Consider the following 26,587-nt stretch of genomic DNA (forward strand, 5'->3'; position numbering starts at 1 on the left):
AAATATTTCAATCAACTAACCAACAAGCAGAGCCTGGTAAGGTGATTAAAATGTCCACCACAAGTTCCCAAAGTCCAAAGCTTTATCTGTTTTAAAATGGCTTGTTTTGCTCCATAGATATTTAATTAGTGACAATATGAAACAGATAAAAGCAGCAAATAGTCAAATTTGAGAAGCTGGGACCATGCAACGTTGGTCATTTTTGCTCACTACTGTAGATTTTTTTTTTTCTGCATTAATTAATTCTTCCAGCACACATTTTTATTTTGCCATTTTAATTAACTCTTTCTAAATTTAAAGCTATGAGACAACATGTGGTGGACATCCTGTGACTCAATGATTTGAACTAATCACAGGAAGTGACTTTGACTCTTTGTTTCTTTTACTTTAAAAAGTTCAGGACAGTAATGGTTTCAATAAACGACATGTCTTCTTCAGAGTGTATGATGGTGTGGAAGAGGTGTAGAAGTTTAGCCGTCGCTGGGAAGTGCAGTGTAATGTTGAACTAATTTTGGACCCAACAGCAAAACTCAGACGTGCAGCTTGTGATAGTTTAAATGCAGATTTTTGATACCATGTTGAGATGGAGGTCTGGAGAGCTGAGCCAGAATGACGATGGAGCGGAGCAAGCAGAGGGAGCTGAGTAGTTGGCTGGAAGGCAGATTGGCAAACGCAGGGTGAGGCATGCAGACAGAGACCACAGAGGGATGATGAACCTGAGGCAGAGGAAAACACAAAATTAAACTAGACTCAGGCAAACACGAAGAAAATACTTAACAAGACTTAAACTTGGCTGTGGTGTTTGCACTATGTTGGCGAACTGAACGATCTGGTGAAGAGTGGAGTGTAGAGCTGGGGTGTACAGTATGTACTGCAGGAGCTTGATGGGTGGATGGGTTGCAGGTGAGCAGGTTGATTGGCAGCAGGCGGGAACATGAAGCGCCACGCCCAAACAAACAGACACAAACAAACAGGGGACCAACAAGAAATGCAAGGGACGGACAAACAGAAACACTGGGGCTGAGGGAGAGGCACAGCAGGACCAGGCTTCTGGTCGAATGCTCAAAACGATTATATCTTATGTCTTTTCCAAAAAACTTATCCTTGACCTCAGTGGAAGATGTCATGAGGTCAAGGAAAGACGTGTAGAAAAAAAGACAGTATAAGAGAATCCAATTGTAGTTGCACAAGGCGACATAATTACATGACGAACAAGACAGACTGTGTTAAGTTCAATGTGCTGAATGTAGACGCTGAGTGAACAACTTGAAAGGTTGGCTTGTTGTGCGCTGAAGCTGTTTTGGCTGACACAGGCTGTGGATGTGGAAAGTGACATGTCGATCGAACGGTGCGTCGCTTTAAATGTTGCTGCCTCAAGGAATTGTGGGACACCATTATCGTCTCTCTTTTGGTAAAGGATGATTCAGTGTATTTTTTACTAACAGAGATACCAAAGGAAGCATTTAAGCTCCTTTCCTTAGCATTTAAAGAATCTGACCAGCTCTTATCATGTCTACCACTCAGAAACTTCCAGGTCCTTTCACTCAGTTCGGAACCCTCCTATCAAAAACTGCTATTTGACCGCTGTCCATGACATGCAGCCTCCTCTGGATGAAGCAAGAACTTGTTTGGTCTGTGTGCTGAAGGAAACACATTTGGGCAACTGGAGTGACTTTCCATCAGTGTCCTCTATAGCAGTTGCACTGAGGGATGTGGGATGGAAGCATGGACGTATGGATTTTACATCAACTGCTTTGAGGCGTCTGTGTTTTCCATTTCCTCCTAATTGTCTTTTTCCCTGCAAAGGACTATCATCGTGAAACCAGAGTGTGTGATATTAATTAATAATGAGTTGTATCTGGACATTTTCCACTTCCCTCATGTTGCTTCTTTATCTCTCTTCCAGTCTTTCCCGCCGGCATCCTTCAGCCCACTCTCTACAACCCTGAGTTCCCACAGTAAGTAGCCCCCCTCCTGTCCCTGCCTGTCCCTGCTGTATGCTCCATAGGGAGCCAACAACATCACCACAGCCACAACAACAGAGGTCATTAAAGGCTGCCTTAGTCTGGCAAGCCTCTGCTTCCCTGAAGTCCCAACACACCTGATTAAACCAATTTAACTACCCACCAAGAGCTCAATTACTGAACAAGGTCCTGCTAATGGAACAGGTGTCATTGAGAGGTTGCCTCCCTAAATTTGAGTCCATCGAGTAATTTGATGGTGCATGAAAGTAGATAGCCTCCCTGTCTGTCTCCCAGTTCTATTTATCTCACTTGTTCTCATTTCTGGCTCTCAAATAAGCTCTTTGTGATGAGAAATTCATGCCTTAGAGTCACAGCATTATTGAACAAAGCGATTCATAACTTTCGTCACTCATTTAAATCAGAACACAAATTATTTCTGCTTCATTTGTGCATTTTAGTTAAAGAAGCTCTCATGCTGAGTATTTCATGGCCAATAGTATCTGTTGGAATACCGCTGCTGATGGGCAATGCAGCATTTAGTGACAATATATAGAATCTTTAAAGACCTATTAAAGAACTTTAAGCCGAACAATGACCAAGTTTTTTTCCACACAACTAATATGGAAGCAAATAATTTCCATAATTATTTGAACCTCAGCAGAAACTGAATACGTCATTTTGAAATGTAGTCACTGCTACATGTGTAATGTTCCACTGAAACGTCACTGATATCCAGGCTCGACTGCTTTTCCTTGATATCCTAGATGTTCAGATTTGAATTTTTACATCTTGAATTGTAATGTTTGAATTTGACCAGGTCATTTTGAATACTGGGTGCTTGAATATTCTGTCTGGATTTGTCAACATTAAACTTTTGAAACTGCAAAGTTTAGAGTTATGACAGTTTCTAAGAGGAGGATTCAGACCTCATTCATTCCAGCAGATGGTTTCCAAAGTTAGATATTTCACTGCTATAAATTCAGTCGTATTTGAATTTCAACATTAAGTATTTAGTAGTGATGAAATCTTAAAATTAGGTTTTCAGTTGCTGCTAAGTTTCATCATTATGACATTTATTTGCTTCTACAACTGAGAAATATTCAAGGATTTCTAAAATTTAAGAATTTCCAAAAAAAAAAAAAAAGGGAAAAAAAAAGTAGATTAAAAGATAAATTTTAATTGAACCAAGACATCAAATTTCTTGGCCTTGGAGATGACAAATTCATAAACTGTTTTCAGTACTTTTCGATATATACTGTGTAAACCTTTCAGTCTGTAGCAAGGAGGTATTGAGGTTCAATACTCATCTGTAAGCATATAACAACCGCCAAGTAATCATAATGAAGTGTGCTGATCAGAACACGAGGATATATTCAGGTGAGGGCCTCCTATAGACAAACATGATGTAGAAATGGAGAATTATTTGCTATTATCTGCTAATTATTTATTTATTGTTGATTCATACGGTCGGTTGTCACTGCTTTATTTTTTAGATTGTTATATTGTTTTTCAAATCAGGGAGTAATTTCATTATGTTGTTGTCTTGCTCAGCAGTACAAGACCAACATTTCTTGGATGTTGAGAAACCTGACTGACTCGTGTATCTCATGCTGATGAACAGTCCTTTTTCACAGCAGACATTTAGACGTCACAGCAGGAAAAGTGCAGGTGTTTGTTTCCAATAATATGAACAATGGCTCCGTTCTGTCCCAGTAAGCCATGGCTGTGACAGTGAGCTAGCATGAGCATCAGCAGGACCCTGAAACTGAAGCAGCTAAATAGAATTCAGCCATCATTCATTGTATTATCTATGTCTTTGCTTTTCCTTCTGTCACATGTCAAAATATCATCTGTGACAAAGACCTTTAACAGGCCTCTGTAGGCCCACTACATCAGAGACACGATCACTGTATTTCTAGCCTTTTTAACCCTTGATGTGTACAATTTACTTATAATTAACAATTTAAAACTGTGTATGATTTATATTGCCCCCGACTGTTTATCAGAGCACACCACAGGATAAACAGTGGCTTGACTCCCTACCTTCCAGACCACCACTGCTTTTGTTTCATTCATTCAGTGCAGTGTGAAAATCCACTTATGTGGTTCACATGAGGTAAGCAACTGTTTTGAAGAAGCTTTCTGCGGTTACGAACTGAAAAATGAAAATGAATCACGCAGACAATGTGCAAACATGGACACTGTATAAAAAATAAAAAAAAAAAATTAAATGAGTTTTTCCATTACAATGATCGGCAGCTAATACAAAATGTCAGATGTAGGAGTGAGCACACAACAGGGGTTACCATTGGTAACTGAAAAAGTGAACTTTTAGAGGACAGAAAACTAGTTGTTTGCAGTGATTCGATACATTTCAATTCTGTGCAAGTTGTTCGTTATACAATGCTGGCATGAAATAAAACCAAAAGGCTGCCTGGAAGGTAGGCAATCAATCAATCAATAGCGTGATTTGGAAAAATGATTTGCAAGAAACAATGCACTAAAGCACTGAAGAATGTACAGGTGAAAAAACAGTTTCTCCATTCAACATACCTTTTGTTAGCCTGTTCACTGAGGAGCAAACCTACTGCTGCCAGTAATGAGTATTACGCTAAGCCAGTACATATGCTACAGTGCAAATATCTGCACCTCCTGCATTCAAACCAACTCCACTGAGTAACCACACGCACGCACACACACATACACACACTCCTCAATTAGCAGTTTGTGTACCTAACATTAGCTAACACTTCTATGTCTTCATTAGAGGTGATCTCCACTACTTCCACTACCTGCTACCGTGCATGCTAATCAATATTAATTAATGATGGAGTACAATGTGTGTGCGTGTGTGTGTTTGAGCCTGTCCCCTTGAAATTATTACTGCAGTAGCCCTAACCTCCCATAAACTCCTGCTCTCTCTCACTCCCACACATACACACACACACCATCACGTCGAGTATAATGAAGCTTCAATCAGCCAGTTAGTTTAGCGGGGGAGTCGGGCCCAGTGTGAGGCAGCGTATCGACTAGCTGTCAGAAAGTCATTTTCCGATGTAGCCATGTGAATAGCCTCAAGTCTGCCCTCTCATCGCTCTCTATATCTGCATGTGCTGCAAAGACCGAAGACAGCGCTCGAGCTCGGCCCAGGGTCAAGGAGAGGTGGGGCCACCCGCTGCTTCTGGAAGCAGGGGGCACATGAGGAGGGGGCCGTACGCAGGGTGTGGGTCAGTGGGTGCTTACACAAGGTTGGGACGTGTCACAGGGTGCTTTTTATTTTATGGGAAATTAAGATTTATGTTCACACTGCAGCTGAAAGGTCCCAGTGCTGATTTTTCCCTCACATGTGAAATGGATGTTTCCTAATCAGTGTGAACAGAAAAATGTGGCAATGAGCTTCTTTTTATTCAATACCAATCTGAACCACATGGATCCAAAATTAGATCCCAAGTGCAGCTTGTATTTTGTGTGGCCCAGAATGAGCAATGAGGACAATGGGAAAGAAAGCCTCAGAGCTGACTGTAATGAGACGCCTCAAATCAGTCAAAAGGCACGCTGCTTTGTTCTAAAGTGAGTGGATACACACACAACCAACTTAAGAGCAAGTAATGCAAAGACTCTTACAGCATTTACTTTCCGATTAGATACTGTATTAATGCATGAAAAACTGTCAATACGCCTATTTTCATGATAAATGAAGCGCTCTGAGGCTCTGTACCACATGCTTTAGACCTTTAAGGAATAGTTTGACATTTTGGGAAATTCACTTCTTCGCTTTCAGTTAGAGGGGAAGATCAATACCACTCTCATGTCTGTCTGTTAAATTTGAAGAACCAACCTGGCTCTGTCCAAACGTAACAAAATGCAGCTCCCAGTACCTCTAAAGCTCAGCAATTAAAATGTTATTTCACGTTTGTTTGCTGCTTTTTAACCCCTGTTTTCCGTGTTTATGGTAAGATAACTGTGTCTTTTCTCCAGAGTGGCATCGTTCTTATGCTACATCTCATCTCATCTTCTTTCTTTGGCAAAAAAGTGAATAAGTGACCATGACCAACCAGTAGCACAAGAAGAGTCACAAAGTCAGCAAGTTGACTCAGTGATGCCAGTTACACAGCAAAATCTAACACTAACTAACATTAGCCAACATCCTAATCTAGTGGTCATACCAGATCAGACCAAGTATGGCTGAGTGTGTTCAGTTGATCGAGGGTGTTTTAGTGCTTATGAACTCAACAAGGAAACATGCTTGCATGTCTTCTTTCACGAGGTCATAGTCTTGCTTTTAGTTTAGGCAGTTTAAGAAGTTTTGAGCTCCTGTAGATAATGTTCCATATTTCTCCTTCCTGCTGCCAGGTCTCTAAACTACGGAGGCATAGGGGCTATCATTGGCCATGAGCTAACACATGGATATGATGACTGGGGTAAGAATGGCAACCTCTTCAACCATAATCCATTGCAACAATGCTCATACACCCACAGTTTTTCACCATTTTGTACACCATTCTACTCAATTGCATTGAACTACTCTATTTCACAGAAAGAGCAAGGGTTCCCTTATGATTTCTAGAAGTTTATGACATTTGTAAGGATGCCCGCAACTGTATAGCAAAGACTATTCTGAGCCACAATCTCTAACTTTCATTTCCAGTCTAAAGTGTTGCCCTTTAAGATACATGAAAAGAATTTAATGAGGGTGTGGAATTTCTGCCAGCCACCTACCAAATACTGGGAAAACTCTGAGTGCATGGTAGGACTGTGCACTACCTGGCAGATAGTCAGCCATCATTTTTATTCTACAAATTTAGTTGGCTGGGAATCAGTTCAGTTGGCTCTTGAATTGGACACATCGGCCAAGGTCAACCCTGGGTTTAACAATGCTTTGCCTCCTGATGGTTTGACTCCCACAGTTACAACAAGTGTGACAGATGACGTGCTGGGCAGCTCTTTGGACTGTGAAGTCAAGTTATAGGTCGTGATGTCTCCATGCTAACACTGCCCCCCTGCCCTTTTGCCCCTCATCTTAGTGATGCAATGGTTCATGTCCCTAGGGGGCCAGTACGACCGCCACGGCAACCTCAAACAGTGGTGGACGGAGGAGTCCTACAGGAAGTTCCAGAGGAAGGCCGAATGCATCGTCAAGCTCTACGATAACTTCACTGTTTATAACCAGAGGGTGGGCCTGTACACACACTCAAACACACACTGCACAAGGCCTTACGTGCACATACAATATTTATGAAAGTGTATGAAAGTGGCTTCACTGAGAGTTTGGACTGCTATTAGGTTTATATTGAAAACCATATGTCAGTGTCCTCCTCTAATATGACACAGCTTGATTTATCACAGGTGTGTTGGGATGTGTTCAATGACTTTTTTTCTTCTTTTCTCATGGTATCCAAAGAGGTATTGCGTATCGTTTTTTAGGCTTGTGCTGTACCGGAGTTTCAAATTCTGGACAACATTATTTGGAATACTAACTGTCTAATGTCTTCAGTGGGCCGGGGGGAGCTTTGTCAAGTCTGAGAAAGTAACCCTGATGATGTCAGAGTGATGTCATCAAGGTTATCTCAGGCTGTGTCTGAAGATTATAAATTTATAACAGGAAGCCTGAATTACAAACAGGGCAAGTGCAGTTTGAAAAATACAGGCATTACTCAGACAGGGGTGTTCTGACAAAAGACTGTTGAGCTGTATTATGGGAAATGTAGGCTCCATGGTTTTTGGAGCCCCTTTGACCACTGCCAGGAAACACAACTACAATATTCATTCTGCTCCAGCTGTGACTATTCAGTTTTTAGGTTAGTTTTTAGGTTAACAAGATTTCTGCCTATTTAAGGAGCATATCTATGTTCCCAGGGTTCTCTGTTCCCCCGTCAATATTCTGTTAACTGGGGAACATAAAACCCTAGGAAAATAGGAATGACCCCACCTATTTCCAGTCTTTATGTTAAGATAAGGTAACTAAGGTCTCCTGGCTCCAGCTTCATATTCAGGACACAGACATGCAAAATGTCTTCTCAACTAACTCTTTAAATTGACCGAATCATAAGACAAGGTCTTAACTTCACTGAACAAACACTGCAATTTCATATTGGCCTTTTAGTCACATGTCAGATCTGGATTGAAGTACATGCATGAAGTACGTGTAGATAGACCAGCACACAAGTGTAGAGGCAGAGATGTGAAGACCCGTCAGAGCTTCAGATGTCTCCTTTCTGTATGTCTAGGTGAATGGCCGTCTGACACTGGGGGAGAACATAGCAGACATGGGAGGGCTCAAGCTGTCATACTATGTAAGTAATATTTGATAACATCATTGTTCAAATACTGCGGCTATGTGGCTTCACAAAATTTAAATATTAACGTTTGCTCTATCAGTATCTAGCGCCTCTGTCCATTTCCTGTCCCAAAAATCGGCCTCTTTATTCTTCATAAACCACTCTGTTTTATTTGCATGAAAGTAAGAGCAGAAGTGTCCTGGAATCAAGATAAAAGATAAACATTTTTACTTGGATTCCCCGTCTCTGCTTGTAGCAGTGCGTGTGTTTGTCTGGACAGCAGTTCCATACTGAGTGTGTCAGTGGTCTATATTATAGCGTGAAGGGTTTTGTGCATGCAGAAATAGAAGTATAAAGGGAATGAGTGAATGCTTTTAAATAAATGGTAATATCAAAAGGCAGCAAGAGTGCCATAAGGAGTGTTAGTCGTGTAAATCAGTTAGATTGGCTGATGTAAACACAAGAGGTAAGTTTCCATCGTGTTTCAGGGGTTTCTACAAGGGGAGACTGTAAATGTGACATTTGGTTTCAGATGTTCGTTTAACTCCACGCATCTCCCTCACTGTCCAGGCGTATCAGAAGTGGGTGAGGGAACATGGTCCAGAGAGGCCCCTGCCTGGCCTCAGATACACACATGAACAGCTGCTCTTCATTGCCTTTGCACAGGTACAGAAGCCTCCCAAAAAGTTTCACACTACTGTCTTTCATTACATTTACATGTTAAATCATTTTAGCTGCCTCTCTCAGCAGGAGCACTGATCATAGAGAGCAGGTAGGAGTTCTATATTATCCCAATGGATGCATTAACCATTGGAGGGATCAGAAAAGCAGCGCTGATGACAGTGCAGTGGCTCTAAGCACTCGACCACCCCCGCTCCTTGTAACTATTATGACTATCATTGAAATTCAATGGTTTCATTGAAATTCATGGCTTAATGTAACAGTGGCAAAGTCTAGACCCACTTTTAATGCAATTTGCACTGTTTTAGCCATTTTTAAAATTCTTGCCGCAGGGAAGTGATAAAAAAAATCATGCATATGTGTGTGCATTCATTTGAAATGTCACATGTGCATGTCCAGCCTGAATGAAAAGCCAAATTTTCAGCTGGGAGGGAATTCAACAAACTTCATGATCACATAAAATGTATGTGGTTTGGTGTTTAAAGGCCAGCAGACGAGCTCTTTAAACATGATTTCTTAAATATCTAACCTCTTAGATATCTCAGTGTAACTAAGATTATTCTAAGTATCACTCTACCTGCCAATTATTTGGGTAAAAAAAAAAAAAAAAAAGTAAGATATTCAGTTTATTCTAATAGAAGATTAAGAAAATGAGTTAATATTCTCATTTCAGAAGACTGAACCACAGGCGTCTTGGTATTTTTGCTTGAAAAATGTCTTTGAAAATGACGAGTAATCAGTTATCAGAATTGTCTCTGATCAATTTTCTCTCGATAGACTTGTTTGTTGATCATCTAAATGTTTCAGTTATAAATAAATAGCATAATATTCTGAGCAAACAGATCATTTATGCTACGAAGACAGTGTGCTGTGAAATGTGAGACAATAGTACACTCTCCAGTGTCCAGTTTCTGTCTTTATGACCATGTGTGACCAGTTTCAGCCAATCATGGAGCAAGCAGTAGTGACAGAAGTACTCAGACCCTTTACTTAAGTTTAAAAATCCTACCTCAGTAAAAGTATAGTATCATCAACAAAATGTGCTCAAAGCATCAAAAGGAAAAGTACTTGTTTTGTAGTGCAGTAAAAGTTTGATTGGAAAGATTGTTAATACTAATTAATCAGTGCATAAGTAGCATTTTACCCTTGTAGCTTCTTAAGGACCACAAGCTAAATCTGAGGGTCGTGTTTTGATTACTAGGCGAGAAAAAAGGGAAAAAAAACAAGTTCTGTTACCAGAGTTTGGATTGTGTGTTTTTTACTTTTCTCCGATCTTCACTTTTTGTGAAATGTTGGATGATTTGACCTCTTTGGCTCTCAAACAGTTATTTGACTGAAACCATCTAAGAAGTTTAGAGGGCAAGTTAATTTCTGAATCACAACAAGGGGCTCCAGCTGCTTTTCTGTACGGGGTTGCCAAGAAAGCTTGATATGATATCATTATATCTGTTTTTATGTCAAATTGGATCTGATAAAACTAAAACTATAGCTCCTAAATGTGGTGCAGAATGAAGAACAAAACTTCCCTCTGAAATGCAGTGGAGTGAAAATGGTTAGACAATGTAAATACACACAAAAAGGCACAAAAAGCTCCAAACTGTTCTGGAGTGAATGCACTTTGTTGCCGCTGGGAGCAGCTGACCCTTCACGCTCAGGGCTGACCTGTTGCCATGTCGCCTCACTGTTGTGCCCACGTTCTTTTCAGAACTGGTGTATGAAGAGAAGATCTCAGTCCATCTACTTGCAGCTGCTGACTGACAAACACGCACCAGAGCACTACAGGTACAGTACACACAGTCGCACAAAAACTCTCAAAATAGCCCAGAAAGATTTAAGATTTCAACTGCAGAATAATCTTTTATTCCAACATGTTAAAAAAGCACTCACCTATCTACAGATAGGAGTGCACAGGTCATGTCAGGAGTGTGTCCTGTGAAATAAACTCATGAATTCCACGTTTGGTACACACATACACAGACACAAATGATTCACATTGCTAATGGTCGTTCCTGCGTGTCCTTCCCCTGCAGAGTGATTGGCAGCGTGTCCCAGTTCGATGAGTTTGCTCGTGTTTTCCACTGTCCGAAGGGCTCCCCAATGAACCCCGTGGATAAATGCTCCGTATGGTGACCTCTCCAACTGCCTGTTGACCTTGGGATGGACTTCCATCTTCACATCCCCCACCCACACACACAACCTGTCCTACATCACACACACACATCAGCGCCAACAGGATGATACAGAGTGCATACAGCCTATTCTTTCCTATAAAAGACAACAGGAAGGAAATGTGTGTTTTCAACATGTTTTCTAGTAGGAGAGTTCATACCATTGTTCATTGTGTGTTCCAGCCTATCTAAAGCATGGGTCACATGACCATCAATCATGTACATATATATTATTTGATTATATATTTTTCTATGTTTAAATTTATTTTCAAATCATCTATTTTTCTATTTTAGCAGATATATCACATACATTAAGCTGTTTGGTTTTTTTAATTAAGTGACGTCTTTCCTCAATTGGTTCTCTCCTTTGTAGCATCAACTAGAAAAACTCTATCATATCAGAAGATTAGAGATTGGCAGCAGTAGTGATTTCAGCCCCTAATGTAAACTGGACAAGGACCAGCTTAAGATGAACTCTTTGTGGCATCCATGTGCTTGCCAAAATGTTGCTCTTTCAATTTGGTAATGGAGTCTGATTTGTGTCGCAACGCTGCACTCTCGTGGCTGCAGAGAGGAATGGTCACTGTTCAGCCACCATGACTGTCGTATCGTTTGCCTGCGTTGGTCCTCTTGTTACTGTGAGTGTTTGTACGGTTTTTAAGATTTGTCAACTTTTTAAAAAATGAAGGTGGAGTCGTGGCGGATGTTTTTCTCAGGATCAGTAGCAATGTGCAGCGACAAATAGAGGACCTTTATGTCTCTATCTACATTCAAGTCCTACAGTACAATCGCAAAGGAGCTGGCATATTTATCAAGCACTGGAATTCACTGCACGGGCAGCAACCTGACCCCTCTGGATGTGCTGACTTGAGAGTCGTTTCTATTGAACAGAGAGAAACCTCTGCTATTGGATTATTCACATCTCTGCATTTCCTGACGAAGTCTGAATGATCTAACACGACCCGAGTGAGGGAGAGCGCCAGGTCACACCATACACTATATTCACAGTAAACTCAATAAACAGAAGCCAACACTCTGTACAGAAGAAAGTGCAACTCTGGTAGATGGAGAATCATACAGTTGTACACATTGACATTTGAAATAAAAAAAAAAAGACTTTTGTATAAACAATCTGTTGGTACAAAAAATACGAATCTTTGTACAGTGGAGGCGTATATCAGATGTTATGGTTGTACAGTTTGTTTGATGAGAGTGCATGTTACCCTCTTGACCATCATTAAATTCTGATCAATATATATGGAGGACATCACACACACACACGTACACACACACACACACACACACACACACATACACACACAGCTGCTATTCCACCCGTGGCTGCTGTCTCTGCCTCTCTGTTGGTCACCGTTTAATGTTTGAATAAATACAGAGGATCACGGTCTCATGTTGCTTTAGTCTGTGTGTGTGTGTGTGTGTGTGTGTGTGTGTGTGTGTGTGTGTGTTTGTGAGAGCGAGAGAGATACATTACTTCTGTATGTGTTGGTTATTATCGACGTGGTTGTGTTATCAGCTGTGTCCTGGCAGGCTTGGATCCTCCAGCGATGTGAGCCAGCTCTCTCTTGGCTTCCCAGCGTTGGATGGTGGAAGTCCACCTCTCCCACTCTGCCTCCTGTTTGTGTGAAACCTGCGAAGCCCAGCAGGAATCAAACAACACAACATCAACAAGCTGTGCAAACCAGACAGGTGTTTCATAAAGCAAGATTGCCAGTTAAACCAGTTACAATTACTGTGCCAGACCTTTCTAAAGCTTCCTCTTTACTGCTGCACTGTAAAAAGGGATCAGCTTGCTGCATGTGCTGCACTTCTTGTGTGCCATATTTAAAATCTGAGCACCTTTTTTTTGGGTTTAAAGTAACTGCTCATTTTTCAGGCAAGATATGTGCTTTCAAATGTGAAACTTTGACCTGTGGCAGCAGCCTCATAGTTGAAGAAGCATTTTTCACTAGTCTGTCTTTAAATGTCATTTAAATAAAAAGAATCAACACAGCCAGAAATTCATCTGTTAACAAGACCGGGACTATTCAGCCATGCCAGCAGCTCTGTGAGGCTGTGCTGTCACACAGCGGTGCTTTGACCTAAATGCTAACATCAGCATGTTAACATGCTCACAATGACAATAGTAACACGCTGATATAAAAGAACATGATTTGTACCATGTTCACATCTTAGTTTGTCATGTTAGTGTTTGCTAATTAGCACTAAACACAGTCCAGCTGAAATTAAAACCGTGAAGTCAATGGATTACCAAAGTCGGAGTTAGGCGCAAACAAATTTCATAGTAATTCATGAATCCAAGTGTTGAGACATTTTGCTAAAACCCCAAATATCATCCTGCTGGTGGCACTAAAGGAAAAGTCAGCAGGTCACCAAAGTTAGTGGGATTCACCATCTGGGGGTCGGGGCTGTCTGCACAAAATGTCAAGGCAATCTGTCCATTAGTTGTTGAGATATTTGCTGGACCAAAGTGAGGAAGACACTGCCATTCGAGTAACTATACTGTCAATGTGGCTAAATGTACAAGAGGGCCTGAAACTATTCAAAGTGTATTTTCACATTATGGAGGCTTTTATGTCACTTGTTCCACCTTCAGGAAAGACCCATCAGGATCCACTGTTAATTAAGATGATGCATGAGAGGTGTCAGTGTGCGGGAAGTCTCCCTGGAAAGCAAATTATACTGGACCTTCCTTTGACTCTTCCTGTCTGACCAAACACGCAGGAACCAAAATGTCAGCTTTTCAGACAGTAACATTTTTTTTACAGCTTGCTGACTTAAAATGTAAGCAATATGCAAAGTGAGAATTTTCTATAAACCCATGAATGCAGGCTGAACACTCCTAACGCTTGGCTGTTTTCACCAGTTCTCTCAGCACCTAATATTAGCAGCTGTGAAGTTAGGCTGGCAAGGCAAGTGTCCGCCATTGCTAGCTTTAAGATGAGTTAGGCTTAGCCCATGTCTCCTTTGAAATGTATTGTCTCCATGTTAAGCGCTTGTGTTTGCACTGATTGACAAGCTTGTATCAGGGAAGTCATGCCAGACGCTTGTTTTACAGTTTGTGGTCGACAACCTCTGAGTAATAGTTAGTTTACTGCTTCATCAATGTCTCTATTACTAATGAGAGATTACTAATGGTTGATCATTTCAACAACACCATGTTATCTGCTTTAAACACTGTTGCTTCACTAAAGATTGAAACGAGCTGGACGGACAGAACCTCCCCACGGTCAAACAACAGCAGTGTTAATGAGAGGAAGAGAATCTGCCGAGCTGCTCAAGAAAATGGAGGAAAACTGAAGAAGTCATGGATGTCTGTAACAAAACAATACGTCTGGCAAGAAAGGATTACTTTTCCAAGATGATCACAGAGAATGCTGGGAACTATGACTCTCCACTATGGAACAGCTACTGAACACCGCCCCCTCTCGTCCACAGTTCACTGCATCAAACTGTGAAGAACTTGTTTCGTTCTTCAATAACAAAATAATTTCAATTAGCATCACTAACTGCTAATCGCATACAGTCATAAATAGGCACAAAAAATATTTGGCAGAGGGGCCCAGTAGTATGTGAGATTAGCTGCAGACAAATACAAACATGCACACACACACATGCGTGCACACCCCCACACACACACACACACACACACACACACACACAGAATTCCTTGCAGGCTTACGTCTGGCGGAGATCAAAATCATGTGAAATGAGCCATTTCTGAGATACATACCTGCTGGGAGCCCATCCTGGCCACCTGGAGCTTACTGTCCTCCTTGTTCTGCAGATTCTTGATGCTCTCTTCAAACCTCTGTTGACACAGACTGAATATCTATGCAGGCTCACAGTGACAAAAACATCCACTCTTAAGGGAAAAGACACAAGATTTCTGAAATTCACTTGAGTTTTGAGACTCTTCTGTTCTGAAATGCATGTACCTGTCCTGTCCTGTCCTGTCCTCACACATGATTCCTACTTCCTCTCTTATTAGTAGGATTTAAAAAGATTAAAAGAAGGGCTTTTTAAGGACAGTGCAAGCCTCAGCATTATAATCAATATTCTAAATGAATGCTTTCAAAATCTGCTGTTTTGTGCCAATATTTAATAACTTCAAATCTGAGCTGTTGGATAAATTAAAAACAATTCTATCAAAAGTCAGTGTCTCTTCCAGAATTAGAATCTTGTCAGGTTGGAGAAACTACATTTTGATCATTATGAGTCTTCACTGAACCACATTAAATCATTTCAGGTGACATCAGTTGTGTGTCATAACTCAGCAAATAGTCCATGGAGGAAGGCAACGTGCTCCTCAGCATCGTTATCAAAACCCTGTGCAGGGTGCAATAACGTTACCTCAACCTTCTGTGAGTTGTCCTGGAAATCTCTGCTCTTCTGCTGCCTCAGCGGCCTCCTCTGCTCTCTGATACAAGCTTTCTGTTTGGACACCTGCCACTCCAGCTCAGAAACTCGTTGGCAGAGCTCCTGGTTGTTCTTGGAAAGGTCAGCTGACCCAACTGACGAGTCCTTTGTATTTTTAAGTTAGGAAGGGAATTTACAGAGAAAAAACAGAGTAGAAGGATAAACCGGAGACACAAGATGCAAGAGGAGTGCTAGTACATTTTTTATCATTTATTTTACATTGTTTAATCAGCAGCTAATGAATTCTGAGAAAGTAAGGATGATGTAAACAAAGAAGGCTGGCAGCCTCGAGCATTTTGCACACTGCATCAAAAGAAAACAGCACAGTCAGAGGTAGGGATTTTCAATAAGGATTATGTATATCAACACATATTTACATATTTACACACTTCATAAATCTCTCAGCAGCTTAGAATTGTTTTTGGCTGCTTTACTCTCAGATCCTATAAGGAGATCTTTCAACAGCAGTCTGAGGCGGGGATACTGCCGAATCAGGGACTTCACAAACCATATAAAATATATATAACAGAACGAAACATTTCCATTTGGTACCTCTGACATTGCTTGATGCAGTGGCTTCACGGAGCGTTCGCAGTCTCCCCTGGTTTGTTGCTTTGCAGCACCGAGCTCTTCAGACAAATCGCTAATCTTTGTCTGAGCCTTGTGTAGCTCTTCATCTCTGCAACATACAGCAGCAGACATGCAAAGATGTCATTAATAATTCCACAATAGATGTCACGCATATTTTTACACGCTGTCACTGAGCAGCTTTCAGTCAGCGTACCTCAGTGTGATGGTGGCCTGGTACTGCTCTCTGGCCTCCTCCAGTTTCCTGTGCAAACTGCTGTTGGTCAACACAGCCTGCTCCACACTGTTGGCCAGCCTCCTGTTGTCCACTTTAGCTGTATCCAAGGCCTTCTGTACAGACTCCAGCTGGAAAGTTTGCACACAAACACACACACACACACACACACACACACACACACACACACACACACACACACACACACACACGGCAAATGCAGAGTTTTACTTATAGAAGCATGTTAACTGGATTGGCATCTGACCAAGAAAGAGTCTGACACACTGTAGAGACACACTGACAGTGACATTGATCTTCTCGTCTAACTCTGGGAAAGAAAGCTTATAAGTGTATTTCCCAAACTGTCAAAGTATTGCTTTAAGGCCCTCATAGCTTCAGTTGATGTTTTGCTTTATTTATGCAAAATCTTAAACATATTCCCAATTAATTGAAACAAAGTAGCTGACATAGCGAGCCTCTGGCTTTCAGGGCCCCTGGGAGGTTGGGGTCATTAATCAAGTCTTGGAAGGAGAAGAACTTTGGAAATCAAAATAATCTGATTGGTAAAGTTGTATCTCAGCTGGTGGAGCCAAAAAAAATGTCACATTTTCACATTGTTTTCATTGCAGTATTCTGTGAGTCTTCCTACTTTTTTTATAGTTCACCTGTAATCACAACATCGAAAGACCCTAAATTGCACCATTTCTTGTTTCCACTCAATTTTAATTATATAATTATCTATATTTGCACAACTACACCAACTGTGTTTCATACACGTCCTGACAGCTGTTGAGAGACTGAGGTGAGAGCTCAAAGTAAAGGGCAAACACTAGAATTCAAGGCCTCTGAAAAGAGAATCAAAGGTGAGTTAAAACAGTACGATTTCCACAGAATCTTTGGTGTATCATGCACCTGGAAGATAGATTTTATCTTTCATCCTTAATACCAGTTACTTTATTTATTTGGAGCATGTATTTACTACTCAAGTACAGGACAACTTTGCACTGTACATAAGGCATCTGCAGTGTCAGTGTTTGGAGAGGGACGTGTTATTTGCTGAGTTGGCTCTGTCTGATAGTAAGCACTTTTAACTGCTGTCTGAAGAAGACATCTCTAATTAGCTTCATCAGTAACAAGAATTCTCATGTTTACCTCATACAACCCTCATTCCCTTAAAGTGGGGACACTGTGTAAAATACAAATTAAACAGAAAGTAATAATTTGCTACTCCTTTTAGACACACACTCAATTGAAAACAGAACAAAAACAATATATTTAATGTTTGACCTCATCAGCTTCACTGATTTTTGTAAATATCTGATTATTCTGAATTTGATGCAGTAAACACGTTTCAAACAAGTTGGGACAGGAGCGACGAAAAAGACTGAGAAAGATGTGGAATGCTCCAAAAACACCTGTATAAAGGATGTCACCACATGGGTTTGGGAACACTTTGTAAAGCTGTTCTTGTAAACACAGTTCATTTGCAAACGATCGCATTGTGTTTTACGTTTTACAGTCTCCCAGTTTTTTTTGGAATTGGGGTTGTAGCTTAGACAAAGTGTGTGTGTGAGTGCATTTGTTACAGAAACAGTGTGTCCTTACAGCTCTGTTGTTCTTGGCATGAGTTGATGTCAGGAGTCGCTGGAGTTTCTCCACCTCTACTTGGTGTGTCCTGATCTCTCTCTGAGCCTGGAGCCTGGCACAGAGGAAAGCAACGCCTGACATGACCAGTTACACAGCTAAATATGATCCAAGTGAGAACAGTCATTATGCAGTACGTCAAACTTTGCCTTACAGATATTGTGCTATGTGTCTTGTTCTATGGTTTTATGTTAAATACCTTCATTTTATTGTCGTATGTTTTTGCTCAGTACCAATATAGTTTACCTTTAGGGATTACTTCATGTCTTATGAGAAATGACAAATGAACAAAATGAAAAATAATGAATACATACATTCATACATACATCACGTAATACATTACATTTACAGTCGAGACATTCTCTGATTGGATTCAGAGCAATGTCACAGGACAAACCCCTTCAGGAACAGCCACACACTTCATACTGCTGCTAATCATGCAGCGTCTGTGAAGCTCCTTCAGTTCTGACCTGTCCTTCTTGAGTGTCGACAGCTCCAGCTCTCGCTCCCCCATCTCCCGCTGCAGGGTCTGATCAGTCAGTTGGAGTCTGGTGTGGGAGGCCAGGATGTTTTCAAGGGTCTGACTGACGACATCCCCTGCGGGACCACAGACTCCCTCCAGCTCCCTGATCTACAGCACAAGACGGATGAAGTTACTGCTCACTGTGAGGACGAGCTTGTAAGTACTGTTGATCAGAGGATGTACTGAGGTTAAGCAATGTTCTGGTCATTTGTAGGAAAGGAAATATAGACCTGTCAGTGTCAAAGGTTTCGTCTTTCAAGCGGGAGTGAAAGTGTGTGAAAGCTACAGTATAATCTGTTGTTTCTTCTCGAGAACTATTAAATTATGGGTTTCATACTTTGATTATTGCATAATAGCAAAAATTAAAAGCTCTACCAAGAATAATGTTAGGGTGAATAATCCCTGAAGCTTTTATGAATAAAAATGCCAACAATTAATGATAATGCACTCTGTTTGAAATCACATCAATCAAACCAGTCTCAGAAGATGAACAAACACCACGTTCGTATCTAACCAACATGCATCTTAAACACATTCCAAAGACAGACGTGCTTTGAGGAGCTGCACCACTGTCTTTGTATCATTCATGAAAAAACACAATAACACCTTCTTTATATTTCATTATTAAGGCAGATTTCAATAAATAAGAGCATGTCTGTGCTTGCAATAATAATAAACCATCACAATACATTTAACAGGAACAAAGCTACCTAATAAGACAGTTAGAAGTGTTTCCACTATTTTTTCATATTGTGTACTAAAAGTACTGAAAAATTCAAAACAGAAAGATCTGAACCATGGAAAACTACATAAGTATCATGTCGTTCATGGATAAAATTGTTGTGTGTATGTGAAAGAGGGGGCATCCTGCAGTTCCTCTCAGCTTTATGGAATGTTTTTGCATCTTTGTTTTGGTCTGACAGCCCACAGCGTTACTGTTTGGTTCACTTCAGCGAGACACTACTGCACTGTTCACCACTAAATGGCAGACAAAGTTAACAGCTAGCTGGTGAACACAGTGAATGTCATTTAAGAAATGATAAACCAAAACTGATGTCTGTGTGCTTCACCTTAAGTTTCCCTTTGTCACAGGCCAGCTTGTTCTTGTCATTTAGGTCCTTCAGTAACTGGCTCACCTGCTGCATACAACCGTAAAAGCAAGTGCGCGCGCACACGCGCACGCACACACACACACACACACACACACACACACACACACACACACACACACACACACACACACAAACAGAATCTGAACAACTGTCCCAGTCTCAGGCATTTCTGCCAGACAGGATTTTGGCACCATTAACTGATCCATGTACATAAAAAACTACCGAATACAAAGATCCACAATGACAGATGAAACTCTGATTGTAATGATGACAGTAATGGTGACCTGTCTCTCACCTGTTGCTGCTCTAAAGTAGCCAGCTTTCCCATGATCCTCCTGTTCTCATCCTGCAGGCTCTGTAAGGCCGAGCTCAGATGTCCCACCTCCCGCTGCCAATCACAGGTTCAGAGGCCAGCATGGACAGAAGTTAGTACTGTCACCAGCAGGTGAGTGTAAAAGGTATATAAGGTATTATATGTGGTGGGATGGCATTCTAGTCAGTTCTACCTTTGCGTCGCTAAGTTGGGTCTCCAGACTTCTTCTCTCATCCTCCAACTTAGTGACAACAAGACATAAGTTTTGGCCAAGGAGAGAAGGGACAGGAGGGACTGTTTTACTGCTTGGTACAACAATACCCATCATGCAAAAAACAGTAGTGCATTTGTTGAATGTACCTCATTTTTAGAACCCTCCAGGTCTCTCCTCATTGTCTCCCCCTCATTTTTGGCCTTGCTCAGCTCCCCCCGTAGCCTCTCAATGGTTCGCTCCAGTACTTCCCTCTGAGTGACCGCTGTCTCTCGTGCAATGGAGGAGTTCTGCAGGAGCTGTGCATGTTCGCCTCTGAGCTTCTCTCTGAGGAAAAAGACTTTTTATTTCTAAAAACATACTTCCAATAGCTTAATACATCTTTTCTCCTTTGTTTTTCCAAATTAGACTAGCTCATGTCCAAAATACATCCTAGCATTGGTGTTAGACCATCAGCTGATACTGAATCCCTCCACTGAATGCCAGACCGTTATTTGAGGTGGTTGGGTTGGCAGTACAGTGAGGCAGGTTTCATTAAATACTGACATCAAGGAGGAGTCAAAATCTGAAAACCCTGATTCATATCAAAGAAAGATCGCAGAGGTTGGCATTGTTTTTTAATAAAGCACAAATATCAGATATCAGTTTGAGACTTTGCAAACCAATATATCTGTCTAACCCTACTGTTCTCAAATGTTCAGATGTCCTCCTCCTCCACCAATACACAGCTCTTATCAGACAGTGAACTTGGGGAAAGAAGAGGAAAAAGAGAAAGAGACAGGAGACAGACTGTGCCTCATGACAGCTGATTATAGTCTCATGTATGGCCCAATTAGCTGCTGCTCCACTTGGCTGGGAGATTACTTCAAAAATCAAATAGCGTGGTGAGAACTTTGGATGTTCATTCTCCGCCTTTGCTTATGGATGGTATTTTGTAAAAATAACACAATGAAATGTATGATCAGAAAACAACTGCAATGCCAAACATGCAAAAACAAAAATGTGAACTCCGCTCACCAAGCAGCCTGCAGTGGACTAACCAAAACTCAGTCATACTAAGGAAAATGCCAGCAATGTAGCGCCATCTGCTGTTCAAACCAAAAAAGACAACTTGTGGAATTCTATAGTGACAAGAAAAACAGCTGTGTAGTTCTGCATATGATTGACATTTCCATTAAACCTTCCAGCCCTATCACAGATGAATATGTTTTATCTGTAAATTAATAGTAGTGTTTTGAACACACAGTACGTCACTTGTTAATTTTTCCTGCTATCTGTATCACAATTAAACCAATAAGATGTGTGGAAAAATGGCATCAGCCGTCCCCAAATTTACACTTGATATCATCAGTTAAAAGCGCGAGGTTTGAGTGTTAAGCATAAGAGACTCACAGCTCCAGCTGCAGATTAACTTTATGTGTCAGTGCCATCTGCAGCTCAGTCTGAACGTTGCGTCTGGCTGCCTCCAGCAGCAGGTCTTGCTCTTCAATTTGCTTAACCGCACGACTCCTCTCAGCCTGAAAGACGCAGAGAGAAGAGAGAGCCATGCTGTGTTTGGTTATGTCTGTGTGCACGTGTGTGTGTGTGTGTGTGTGTGTGTGTGTGTGTGTGTGTGTGTGTGTGTGTGCATGTGTGCGCAATACCTTTAAGCTGGCCTGCTGGTTTTCATTCCCCACTGTGAGCGAACGTAGGGCGGCACTGAGCTGGGAACACTGACTTTGCAGCTGCTTATTCAGGCTCTGTTTATCATATCATATATCATATAAAGTATCACTACTACATTGCACTTGGTGACTGACGTTATCAAAAGGGCACCAAAAACTGGAAATCTGTATAAAACAGAGGACAAAAGTGTTCCTACATACACATACATTGTTATAATTAAATTTGGATGAGCTTTCAAAGTTTATTGTAAAAGTTCAATTTCAATTAAACTCCAATATTAATAACACCAATCTCTGATCTTGTGTTTAATTTGGATAGTTGTTATTTGGGTTACTGAAATTACTTCTTTTAAAAAAAAAAACTCTCTTCTTAACCAGGCAGGTTCTATTGAGATCAAAAAATCTCTTTTTCAAGGGAGCCCTGGCCAGGATTGTATCATTACAGTGTTTCAGCAGCATAAATGCAAATGTTAAAAATGCATAAAACATACAAATTTTAAAGCATGGAAAACACACTTTCACTTTCAAGTTATTTGATTTTTCCAGGTTTCGCATGATTGTAGTGAAACATGCAAGAGCCCCACAGGCTGAAATGGCTTCAAAAACCTGAAGAAGACAGAAATATTCCTGTAAGGCTGCTGACCTGGTCTCTGTCAGCAGCAGCTCTCTGCTCTCTGCTCTCCTTCAGCAGTCTGCTGTGTTCAGTCTGCTGCCTCTGAAGAGCTGGAAGAACACTCTGAAGATAACACAGACACACATACAATATTCACCAACAGAAATACAGCAGGAGAATATTCATTACAGATCATACATTTTACAGATTGACTGAAGACATTTTCATTCCCTCATCTGTCTCTCTCTACTTACTTTCAGTTCAGTTTTCAACTCAGACAAAAGGGAGTCCTTCATTGCTGTGAGAATCAAACAGAAAACTGCAGTTCAACACCCAAACATCATGTGCACCACTGGACTATATGAACAACGGAAATGTGAGAGCCGTGGAACGAAGGGGAGACAGCATGCAGGCTCCAAATCACCAGCAATGTAAAACATCAATTCAAAGTGAAAATGCCAAGAAAAGAATCTGCCAACAGCGATGTGACCGCCATGTACGGTGTCTGTTAAATATGCAGCTACAGCCAGGAGATGGTTAGCTTAGCATAGCACAAAGACTGGGAGCAGGGGGGCACAGCTAGCCTGGTTCTGTTCAGTGTTAAAGAAAATCAAATACCAACACTTAGAAAGCTCACTAATATCTGTGGGTTTTGGACTGTTGGTCAGCCAAAACAAGCCACTTTGAAGACGCCACCTCTGAGAAACATTTTTCACTACTTTCTAGTTGTGGCCTTGTGATTGGGGGTGTATTTTACATAAAAATCTGGTGTTTCCCAGCTTTCAGGTTGGAGTTAAAATACCTGGCCTGTGAGAAAGGCTACGTGATATATTATAGGTCACCAAAAGCATTCTGAATCAGCTGAATGGCAGCCAGTCAAACATACTGTGATTTGTACTTTTTTTTTCTTCAAAAGCCTTACAGCAACGTTCAGCCACAGCTGACTGCTTTGGTATCCATTGGTGCTCCTGACCTGTCTGTTCTTGGAGCTGCTGACAGTGTTCCTCCAGCTGTCTCACTCGGTCTTTAGCTTCCTCCAGTTGCTGCCGGCCACTCTGGACCTCAGCATGCAAGGCCTGGCAATCCGACTGCAGCAGCAGAGCCTGGGAGGCCGGAGGCAGACGCGGTGTCAGCTGCTGTTTACACATGCGCATTACTCAGCGAGCACTCTTACAATGTACCTGTGTCCTCTCCATCTCCACCGCTCTCTTCATCTCCTCCAACCGCTGGAGAAGCTCGCTGTGAGATTTCATGGCTTCAGCGGAGCGGGCGGACTCCTGCCTCATCTGCTATTAAAAATATAAACTAAATGTCTGACAGTGGGAGATAAAATGGCTAAAATAACTGAAAATAATCAGCCACTCACCTCCATCAGTTTCTGACTCATCTCTAATTTCACAGTCTTTAGTTCCTCTGTAGCCAAAGCCACATCCATCTGGAGCAGAAGACAAATGGTAACAAACACAAGCCACGACACAAAGACCACCGCCGTGCTCACTGTGCACCTAAAGCTCATCGTTTTGGGGTGTTTACCAATTAGAAAAACCCAGACTATTAAAAAGGAACACAACTATTCAAAAAGACTTTCAGATTTTACAGATTGTTATGTCCCCTGGCATCTGTAGTTTGTGCTGTATATTCCACAAAGACACTGGTCACTATAGTTCACAGCAATTACATCTTCGTGCCATAAACACAGCGCAGAAAATCTTCCAGTAACAAAAACTGAAGAGAAAAATGGCATGAAAACAGAATGAGCTGCTGATAAAGTACATAAAGTAAAAAAATCAAATAGGACAAAGTTAAAGAACAGAGTGGTTCCAGAACAAATTGTGTTTTCAAAATCTGATTTTCCCAAAGATTTTTGAACTTCTGTCATATCGGCATGTTTTCATCTCAAAAGTCGCTACATTTCCTGATTGTTTTTTGTTTATGAAAATGAATCACCAAAAGCAACAAGTCCCACTGTTTGCTCAGCCCGACATCTTTTTTTTGTGTCTTCAAAATGAAATAGTTCCCACAGCACCATCGACCATCACTGATTAAAGGAAAAGTTCAACATTTTATGAATTTTGCTGTCTTGCCAAGAGTAAGATGAGTAGATTGATGCCACTCCCACGACTGCACAGTAAATATGCAGTTGGAGAATAAAGACGAGGGAGAGGGATCTGCTAACCTGGCTCAGTCCAAAGGTGTCTTCTATCACCTCTGAGGGTTATGTGCCCGACTACTTTTTGGCCAGGAGCAGTTGCCAGGCAGCCAGTGGAGACTCCAGGAAGTCACTGCTCCTGGTTGAATAAAAAAGATCCCCCCTGTTTCCAGTCTTTATGCTAAACTTATCTGACAGCTGGGTCCAACTACATTCTGAGTTTTAGTTTAATGGGTGGAGAGCTCAGCAGCTTCTGAAATATCCATGATCCGTGGACCTACTTGCACATACTTGGACTGATCATTCCTCAAAATATTTTCCACAACAGCATTAGAGTCAAGACAAAGGGACACACTGGCAGAGAGACAGAGGTTTACATGGTAGTCCAATTCTTAATTGGAAGTGAAAACATAGCAACAAATCTTGCAGTATTGATGTGTATCTTAACCTCTACAATGAAAACAGTGAGTAAAAGGCCATCATTACAAATAAGAATGATGGACAAAAGCACAAAAATACGAGCCAAGCCGTAAAATGACTGGATCACAGCCGTACCTTGGCAGCAGTCGCTGCCTCCACAGTGTCTCCCAGCCTCTGCACCTCTGCGCGAGCTTCATCTCTCTCTTGGTAAGCCTGCTGAAGCTGCTCCCTGAGCTTCATCACCTCCCTCCTGGAGGCCTGACGCTCCTCCTCACTGTCCTGCTGTAGCGCTGCCAGCTGCTGCTTCAGATGAGCTGCGCCGAGGAAAACACAAGACAGACAGAACAAACACTTACTGCTTTTACAGCCGGATGACTTTCTGACATTTTTCTCACAATTTTCATTTTTCTATTTAATATCCATAATTATTGTGTCGCACTCATTCTTGTTAGCTTTAAGTAGCCCCCATCTCTGTAATTGTTTGGATGTAGTGCCTTACCTATGTATGAGCCATTACCTGTGTGAGAGGGATCCAGCTCTCTCTCAGTCTCCAGGCGAAAGATGGTGAGTTTGAGGGTCTGTAGGAGACTTTCCATGCGACACACCCGACTCACTAGAGAGCCACACTGTTGCCACAGCATGCCTTCATCACCAAGGACCCGGCGTGTCTTCAGAGGATGTACAGGCCCTTGAGTGGTGACCACTCTGCCTGCAGATCCCAAGATTTGGTCCCTGGACACCCCCAATGCATCCATGTCTTGAATTAGAGCTTCAGCTTCCTCCTCTGCCAACAACAGCCGCTGATGCAGAAGGGACAGAGCGTCTGGGCCTGTGACCCCATCACTGAGAGGTGGGATGGCTGAGGTGGACATCCCTAGACGGGTGGAGTAGGTACAGGTTGGGGTGGGTTGGAGGGGGGTGAGGGCAGACAGCCCTTGTAGATGCAGTTGTGCCCACTGTTAAGCTCTATCCATGTTTACTTTTCAAACTTCCTAGAAAATTAAAACAATGTTCATTGAGATAAATGGCAAAACAGAATGTAGTTTGTCAAATATTATTGTTCCCTTGTTCCACGGTACTACAGTGCTTTGCATGGTTAAATCAAACTACAGCAAAAGACAGTACAGTACGGTCCAGTGTGATATCAGTCCCTTCAAAGCGCAGTCGAACATAGTTTGATTCAAATGTTGATCTTGCACCGTCGCTTCACCCCGAATAAAATCTTGAACAAGTTCCTAGGCCCGCAAGTAACTCAGTTTATCCGGTGTTCGGTTTATCAAGTATCAGGATAACTTATAAACCCGTAGGAATCCAGTACTCGAACGAACTACAGCAGGTCAGTACCTTTCGGGCCACACGCCGACCAAGCCAGCAGCAGTGTGTTTGAGCTCTCGATAGGAAGTGCAACACGACACAAAACTTCAATATGACGTTACACTGAAGGAAACATTCAGAAAATATAACTTTATTCTGTTTTACAGTCAAACAAAGAGGTGGCTAAACACTCAGCTGTTGTTTCTCACCGTTACAGTCACTACTTCCGGCATCTGTCTCCATAGCGACGCGCAGCAGCGCTTCCTTCCTCCAAACTGTTCGTCTGCTGCATTC

At 41.6% G+C, this 26,587-nt stretch overlaps 2 protein-coding genes across 2 annotated transcripts in view; one reads left to right on the forward strand and one right to left on the reverse strand.

Annotated features, from left to right (window-relative positions):
• The window catches only part of ecel1 (endothelin converting enzyme-like 1), a 47,804-nt gene extending 35,183 nt beyond the window's left edge, over positions 1-12,621 (forward strand). The window contains exons 12-18 of the mRNA XM_076735959.1: positions 1,907-1,958; positions 6,318-6,385; positions 7,013-7,137; positions 8,192-8,257; positions 8,813-8,908; positions 10,629-10,705; positions 10,954-12,621. Of these exons, the coding sequence (XP_076592074.1) occupies positions 1,907-1,958; positions 6,318-6,385; positions 7,013-7,137; positions 8,192-8,257; positions 8,813-8,908; positions 10,629-10,705; positions 10,954-11,053 (584 nt within the window). The 3' untranslated portion in view covers positions 11,054-12,621. The remainder of the gene's footprint in view (positions 1-1,906; positions 1,959-6,317; positions 6,386-7,012; positions 7,138-8,191; positions 8,258-8,812; positions 8,909-10,628; positions 10,706-10,953) is intronic.
• Positions 12,602-26,386, reverse strand: ccdc150 (coiled-coil domain containing 150). The gene is made up of 21 exons (XM_076735958.1): positions 26,324-26,386; positions 25,497-25,971; positions 25,115-25,293; positions 23,777-23,845; positions 23,592-23,699; positions 23,384-23,513; positions 22,665-22,708; positions 22,441-22,533; positions 21,777-21,872; positions 21,526-21,650; positions 20,283-20,460; positions 20,116-20,163; positions 19,905-19,997; positions 19,568-19,636; positions 18,445-18,605; positions 17,936-18,029; positions 16,313-16,461; positions 16,081-16,207; positions 15,463-15,633; positions 14,843-14,920; positions 12,602-12,739 (listed from the first exon to the last, which is right to left on the reverse strand). Exons 2-21 carry the CDS (start codon positions 25,849-25,851, stop codon positions 12,602-12,604), a joined length of 2,505 nt encoding a protein of 834 aa, XP_076592073.1. The 5' UTR covers positions 25,852-25,971; positions 26,324-26,386.
• Positions 26,387-26,587: the final 201 nt, after the last annotated feature.

The sequence above is a fragment of the Chaetodon auriga genome, chromosome 7, assembly GCF_051107435.1.
Source record: "Chaetodon auriga isolate fChaAug3 chromosome 7, fChaAug3.hap1, whole genome shotgun sequence".
Lineage (NCBI taxonomy): Eukaryota > Metazoa > Chordata > Actinopteri > Chaetodontiformes > Chaetodontidae > Chaetodon > Chaetodon auriga.